Genomic DNA, 7,500 nt, shown 5'->3' with positions numbered 1-7,500 from the left:
AACTATTAGCCAGTTAGAAAGAACAAGTTATAGTGATTTCTGAGTGTGTGTGTGTGTGTGTGTGTGTGTGTGTGTGTGTGTGTGTGTGTGTTAATCAGACCATGCGCCATGGTGATTCCAGATTTCGAGCTGATCTGTGAGATCATGCTGGTGGCAGAGGGATTTATCGAAGCCCGTCTGCTCGCACGCAAGTTCATCAGTCTGTACACGCTCTGCAAAGAACTGCTCTCTAAACAGGTCCTCATTTTTTGAATGCCAGCCATCTTTAGCGTCGAACATCTGGAATTCAGGATTGTTCGTGGATTTGGATGTAGACAGGTTTTTTGGGTATTTACAGGATCATTATGACTGGGGTTTACGGGCGATAAAGTCAGTGCTGGTCGTCGCTGGGTCGCTGAAAAGGAAGGAAAAAAGCTGTCCGGAAGAGCAGGTGCGTGACGAGATAAAGCGTGGCTTTAATACGTACAGTACATCTGTAGCGGATATGAATATATAACACATCAGGAACGTCTTGCGTGTGTGTAATAAGGTGCTGATGCGCGCTTTAAGGGATTTCAACCTGCCCAAGATCGTTACAAGCGACGTCCCGATATTCCTGGGTCTGATCGCTGATTTGTTTCCACTGTTGGATATTCCACGTAAGAGAGACATAGAGCTAGAGCAGCAGGTTCGTCAGGCGATCGCCGAGCTGCGTCTGCAGCCTGAGGAGAACTTTATCCTGAAGGTCGGCTTACCTTCATTTCTCTTGATTATTATGTTTTACTCACCAACCTATCAGTCCGATTAGATTCTCTTTCATTTCCTTTTCCTTTACACTCTGGTGTCTACAGGTGACTCAGTTAGAGGAGCTACTCGCTGTGAGACATTCTGTCTTTGTAGTCGGTGGCGCTGGAACAGGAAAGAGCCAGGTATAAAAAAAAATATATGTTTTATTTTTTACGGTAAAATCCAATCCAGACTGCTGTCGTGCGAGTTGTGGTCTTTCCATCCATGCGTATAGATTTTAAAGACGCTGCACAGGACCTACTCGAACATGAAGCTGAAGCCTGTCTGGAGCGACATGAACCCGAAAGCCGTGACCACGGATGAGCTTTTCGGCTTCCTGCATCCTGCTACACGAGAGTGGAAAGATGGTGAGCGTGTCAACGTTGACGGTGTTACACGTACGTGTCCAGAATGTCCGTATTATTATTCCACGTGTCTCTGTTTCCTATACGTCCCAGGCCTCTTCTCGTCAACCATGAGAGAGCTGTCTGCTTTATCCCACGATGGCCCAAAGTGGATCGTGCTTGACGGCGACATCGATCCTATGTGGATAGAATCGCTTAACACTGTTATGGATGATAACAAGGTCACATAAGTACAGTACATAAAAATAATAATAACAGCATGACGGCGTGACCTCGTCAAAGATCGATAGCACTTTTTAAATGGAAATAAAATGCTATGTTGTATGTTTTTTAACGTGCGTTAGGTGCTGACGCTGGCCAGTAACGAACGCATCTCTCTGACGTCCTCTATGCGTCTGCTGTTCGAGATCAGTCATCTGAAGGCTGCCACCCCTGCGACTGTATCCAGAGCAGGCATCCTTTACGTCAACCCACAGGACCTCGGCTGGAGCTCGTGAGTGACACCCGTAATCCCCGCCCTAAACCACGTCCTAAACCGGACCTAATCTAAGACATTTTTAATCCTCTGCGAACACAAATTCTGTCAGGACCACTTTGTCAAATGAGAATTTATTAGATGATATGCGTACAGTTAGCGTTGGCTTTATGGTTCTGTTCTGGGCAGGAATCCACGTGCCCGTCCGTGCGCATGCGTGGACAGAGCGGGGAGAGCAGCAACTAGAAAATAGAATAGACCCCCGTATAAATATATATATATATATACATAACAGACCAAAAGTTTGGACACCCCTGTCAAACAGGATAAACATTTCCATTGTTTTTCAGCTACGTGACAAGTTGGATTGACACACGCCAGGCCCAATCAGAGCGAGCGAATATGACCATACTGTTTGATAAGTATGTGCCCTACTGTTTAGAGCAGGTCAGGTGCAACCTAAAGACCATCACACCTATACCCGAGGCAAGCATGGTGCAGGTACAGCAAAACTATTCTCAATTCACATATATATACACGTGCATTCAAATAAATAGAACATCACACGCGAGAGTACAGACGTGTGTGTGTTTGTGCATGCCGCAGACTCTGTGTTGCTTGTTAGACTGCTTGCTGACGGACGAAAACGCTCCTGCCGACTCTCCGCGCGAGCTCTATGAGATCTACTTTGTGTTCGCTTGTGTGTGGGCTTTTGGAGGAGCCCTCTTTCAGGACCATGTGAGTATCGTGTTAGGGGCAGCGTACTGTAAATCATCGTCATTCCCCTTTATGAAATAAATAAAAATGACATCCAACCAATAATGAAAAAAACATCTCTTCGTTCCGTCTTCTCTTTAACTTCCTCCGTCTTTGTCTGTTAGCTTAGAGATTATCGTGGTGAGTTCAGTCGGTGGTGGAATAAGGAGATGCGGGCGGTGAAGTTTCCCTCTCAGGGAACCGTTTTTGATTACTACATTGACCCCAACACCAAGAAGTTCACGGCGTGGAGCGAACGCACACCTACGTATGAGCTGGAGCCTGATGTTCCTCTGCAGGTATCACACACATATATACAGTATATACACACACAGTAAATCAAATCTACACAGCAAAACTTTTAGTACTGTCAATACATCCATCCATCCATCCATTAATTTATCCATCCATCCATTTATCCATCCATCAATCTATCTATCTATCCATTCATCCATCCGTCCATTAATTTATCCATACATCCATTTATCCATCCATCCATCCATCCATCTATCTATCTATCAATTCATCCATCCATCCATCCATTAATCTATCCATCCATCTATCTATCCATTCATCCATTTGTCCATCCATCTATCCATTAATCCATCCATCCATCCATTCATCCATTCATCCATCCATCCATCCATCCATCCATTCATCCATCCGTCCATCCATTAATCTATCCATCCATCCATCCATTTATCTATCTATCTATCTATCTATCTATCTATCTATCTATCTATCTATCTATCTATCTATCTATCTATCTATCCATCCATTTATCCATCCATCCATCCGTGCGTCCATCCATCCATCCATTAAACTATCCATCCATCCATCAATCTATCTATCCATGCATCCATCCATCCATTAATCTATTTATCCATCCATCCATCCATCCATCCATCCATCCATTAATCTATCTATCCACCCATCCATCCTTCAATCGATCTATCCATCCATCCATCCATCCATCCACCCACCCATCCATCCATCCATCCACCCACCCATCCCTCCTTTTCTGTGTATATTTCTGTGTGTGGGATTTGTTAGGTATGAAATATAATGATAACCAGGTTTACATGTGACTGCTTTTCACACTAGTCTCTTGCTCTAATGTGCTCAGACGTTGCTGGTTCACTCGGCGGAGACGACCTGTCTGGCGTACTTTGTGGAGCTCCTCTTAGAGAAAGGCAAGCCGGTGATGCTGGTGGGGAACGCGGGCGTGGGCAAGACCATTCTCGTATGGGACACCATCTCCAAACACAGGGAGGAGTACATGGTGGCCAAAGTACCCTTTAATTATTACACCACGTCGGCCATGCTGCAACGTGAGCGCGCGCACACACACACACACACACACACACACACACACCCACACCCACACCCACACACACACACACACACACACACACACACACACACACACACACACCCACGCACACGAGCGATTTCTAGTATGAGTCTGAAAATGTACAATAGTGTCTATAACACACGCCTTACTGTCTTATGTGTCCTGGGGCAGGTGTTTTGGAAAAGCCTCTAGAGAAGAGGGCAGGAAGGAATTTTGCTCCTCCTGGAACCAAGAAGCTGATCTACTTTGTTGACGATCTAAACATGCCGGAAGTGGATGCCTACGGAACAGTCCAGCCACACACACTCATCAGACAACATCTGGATTATTCTCATTGGTGTGTGTGTGTGTGTGTGTGTGTGTGTGTGTGTGTGTGTGTGTGTGTGTTGTTTAATATTATGACATTTACAAAAAAGTAAATGATATATAAATATATATACTGTGTGTGTTTTCAGGTACGATCGTCAGAGGCTGGTGCTGAAGGAGATTCATAACTGTCAGTATGTCACTTGCATGAACCCAACAGCTGGAAGCTTCTCCGTCAACCCTCGGCTGCAGGTATCTCCAGGCCACAGAGCCAAAGTAGCTGGTTTGTTGAGGACGTTGTTGTTATAATAAAACCTCGGGGCGGGAAGAATAACTTCACTAGCTTTACTACAGGGGGCACTGTGGCTTAGTGGTTAGCACGTTCGCCTCACACCTCCAGGGTTGGGGTTTGATTCCCGCCTCCACCTTGTGTGTGTGGAGTTTGCATGTTCTCCCAGCGCCTCGGGGGTTTCCTCCGGGGACTCCGGTTTCCTCCCCCGGTCCAAAGACATGCATGGTAGGTTGATTGGCATCTCTGGAAAATTGTCCATAGTGTGTGTGTGTGTGTGTGTGAGTGAATGAGAGTGTGTGTGTGCCCTGTGATGGGTTGGCACTCCGTCCAGGGTGTATCCTGCCTCGATGCCCGATGACGCCTGAGATAGGCACAGGCTCCCCGTGACCCGAGAAGTTCGGATAAGTGGTAGAAAATGAATGAATGAGTTTTGTACTGCCAACTTTCTATTGTACATTAAAAATATGTTGATTTGTTCGAAGGGGTAACAATCTTTTCCCTCTTTTTCTGCCTCTCCTCTTGTTATAGAGGCATTTTTCAGTTTTTGCAGTGCATTTCCCAGGTGCCGAGGCCCTGAATACGATCTACAGCAGCATTCTGTGTGGTCACTTCCAGCAGGGGGGCTTCAGCTACGGAGTGAGCCGCTTGGTGGGCGCGCTCGTCCAGGCCTCCATCTGCCTCCACCAGAAAATGACTCAGAACTTCTTGCCTACTGCAATCCGCTTTCACTACATCTTCAACCTAAGGGACATCTCAAACATCTTCCAGGTGTGTGTGTGTGTGTGTGTGTTTCTACAGTATGTTGTCGAGTTTTTACTTCTACGTGCATGTGTCATGTATATCTTTGTGTGCGTAGGGGATTCTTTTTGCCCAGCCGGAGACCGTACGCTACCCCATCGAGCTGGTGTACCTCTGGCTACACGAGTGTTCTCGTGTGTACTCTGATAAACTGATGGAGGAGAAGGACGTCGAGCTTTTCAGTAAGATCCTGTTGGACACTGGCAAAAGATACTTTGAGGTCAGAGGGATACTTTAACACTTTATATCACAACACGATGTCACACGTCGGGTTTAAAGCTAAATGCGTGGGTTTTAATGTCGTTTATTATTAATGGATTTAAAATGGATCTCCATCTCTGTGTCTCTACTTCTGCAGGGAATAGACGAGTCAATCTTTATCCACCAGCCTCTCATCTATTCTCACTTTGCACACGGTGTTGGAGAGCCTCGTTACTCACAAGTCAGTGATTGGGAGAAGCTGCAGAAAACGCTGACCGATGCGCTGGAGCACTACAACGAGCTGCATGCCAACATGAACCTGGTGCTGTTTGAGGAAGCCATGCAGCACATGTAAGTGTTCATGTGTTTATCCATCAATCCCTCTGTATGTCCATCCAATTTTCTGCCATCCATCCATCCATCCATCCATCCATCCATCCATCCATCCATCTATCCATCCATCTGTCCATCCACCCATCCATCTATCCATCCATCCATCTGTCCATCCATCCATCCATCAATCTGTCCATCCATCCATCTATCCATCCATCCATCAATCTGTCCATCCATCCACCCATCCATCCATCTGTCTATCCATCCATCCATCAATCTATCCATCCATCCATCCATCCATCAATCTGTCTATCCATCCATCCATCCATCCATCCATCCATCTATCCATCCATTCATCCATCCATCCATCCATCCGTCCACCCATCCATCCATCAATCTATCTATCCATCCGTCCACCCATCCATCCATCCATCAATCTATCTATCCATCCATCCATCCATCCATCCATCCATCCACCCAACCATCCATCCATCCTTTTCTGTGTACATTTCCCAACTTATTCATGTCAGTCTATCCATTGGTACCTCCTTCCATTCATTTATGCATCCATCTATCCTTCTGTATATTCAGCCATACATCTACCTTTCCATCATCCCATAAATCTGTCAATTCTTCCATCAGTCCTTCAGTCCATCCATATATACATGACCTCCGCTTTAAATTCATTCATTCATTCATTCATTCATTCATTCATTCATTCATTCATTTGATCATCTCTATATTTATCCAACCATACATCTACATTTATTTATATACGTTTGTCTATCTATCTATCTATCTATCTATCTATCTATCTATCTATCTATCTATCTATCTATCTATCTATCTATCTATCTATCTATCTATCTATCTATCCATTCATTCATTCATTCATCCATTCAGCCATCCAAATGTTGGTGTGTTTATCAGATGTAGGATCAGCCGTATTCTGGAGTCTCCAGTAGGAAATGCTCTGCTTATTGGAGTGGGTGGCAGCGGGAAACAGAGTTTGTGTCGTCTGGCTGCCTTCCTTAGTATGCTGGAGGTCTTTCAAATCACTCTACGCAAAGGTTATGGCATCGGGGACCTGAGGGTAACACACACACACACACACACACACACACACACACACACACACACAGATTTTACTCTTCACTCTTCATCACTTCACCCTCTCACCCTCTGTCTGCAGAGTGATATAGCTGCTCTCTACATCAAGGTGGGAGTGAAGAACATCGGCACGGTTTTCCTGCACACGGATGCTCAAATTCCAGACGAATGTTTCCTAGTGCTGATCAACGACATGCTCGCATCCGGTAACTAATACAAAAACGGCTTGTATGGACGTCGTACAGACGGAGACACACACACACACACAGAATAACCGATAATCCATGTATACGTTTGTGTGCGAAGGAGACATCCCGGATCTGTTCACCGAAGAGGAGGTGGATACGATCGTGGCGTCGATCCGTCTGGAACTCAGAGGCCTCGGCATGCTGGACACCCGAGAGAACTGCTGGAACTTTTTCATCGACCGCATACGCAGACAGCTAAAGGTCGAGAGAACAGTAGATTCATTCATAACCAGAACTCTTTCGGGGTTATTTTGCTATTGACGCTGTTGACATTTGGATGGTGATGACAGGTGGTCCTGTGTTTCTCACCGGTGGGTTTCACTCTGCGCACACGTGCACGGAAGTTTCCGGCTTTGGTGAACTGCACCGCTATCGACTGGTTCCATCCTTGGCCCCAGCACGCGCTGCAGTCCGTCAGCAAGACTTTCATCAGTAACATCCGAGGCCTCGAGGTGAGAATTAGAACATAACTCTGTACAACCATCACGCCTGTTATA

General features: G+C 45.8%; 1 protein-coding gene across 1 annotated transcript in view; it reads left to right on the top strand.

Annotated features, from left to right (window-relative positions):
• dnah9l (dynein, axonemal, heavy polypeptide 9 like) overlaps positions 1–7,500 on the top strand; it is a 45,877-nt gene that overhangs the window by 20,914 nt on the left and 17,463 nt on the right. Inside the window, exons 32-50 of the mRNA XM_047813720.1 lie at positions 99–237; positions 338–430; positions 530–724; positions 831–908; positions 1,001–1,351; positions 1,475–1,623; positions 1,956–2,106; positions 2,212–2,343; positions 2,487–2,660; positions 3,488–3,692; positions 3,887–4,052; positions 4,171–4,273; positions 4,842–5,081; positions 5,170–5,331; positions 5,470–5,663; positions 6,576–6,738; positions 6,838–6,961; positions 7,062–7,204; positions 7,294–7,455. Coding sequence (XP_047669676.1) covers positions 99–237; positions 338–430; positions 530–724; positions 831–908; positions 1,001–1,351; positions 1,475–1,623; positions 1,956–2,106; positions 2,212–2,343; positions 2,487–2,660; positions 3,488–3,692; positions 3,887–4,052; positions 4,171–4,273; positions 4,842–5,081; positions 5,170–5,331; positions 5,470–5,663; positions 6,576–6,738; positions 6,838–6,961; positions 7,062–7,204; positions 7,294–7,455 — 3,124 coding nt within the window. The remainder of the gene's footprint in view (positions 1–98; positions 238–337; positions 431–529; positions 725–830; positions 909–1,000; positions 1,352–1,474; positions 1,624–1,955; positions 2,107–2,211; positions 2,344–2,486; positions 2,661–3,487; positions 3,693–3,886; positions 4,053–4,170; positions 4,274–4,841; positions 5,082–5,169; positions 5,332–5,469; positions 5,664–6,575; positions 6,739–6,837; positions 6,962–7,061; positions 7,205–7,293; positions 7,456–7,500) is intronic.

This window comes from Tachysurus fulvidraco, chromosome 5 (genome assembly GCF_022655615.1).
Source record: "Tachysurus fulvidraco isolate hzauxx_2018 chromosome 5, HZAU_PFXX_2.0, whole genome shotgun sequence".
Classification (NCBI taxonomy): domain Eukaryota; kingdom Metazoa; phylum Chordata; class Actinopteri; order Siluriformes; family Bagridae; genus Tachysurus; species Tachysurus fulvidraco.
Note: the sequence above shows the minus strand (reverse complement) of the source record. Positions and strands in the feature narration are given on the sequence as shown.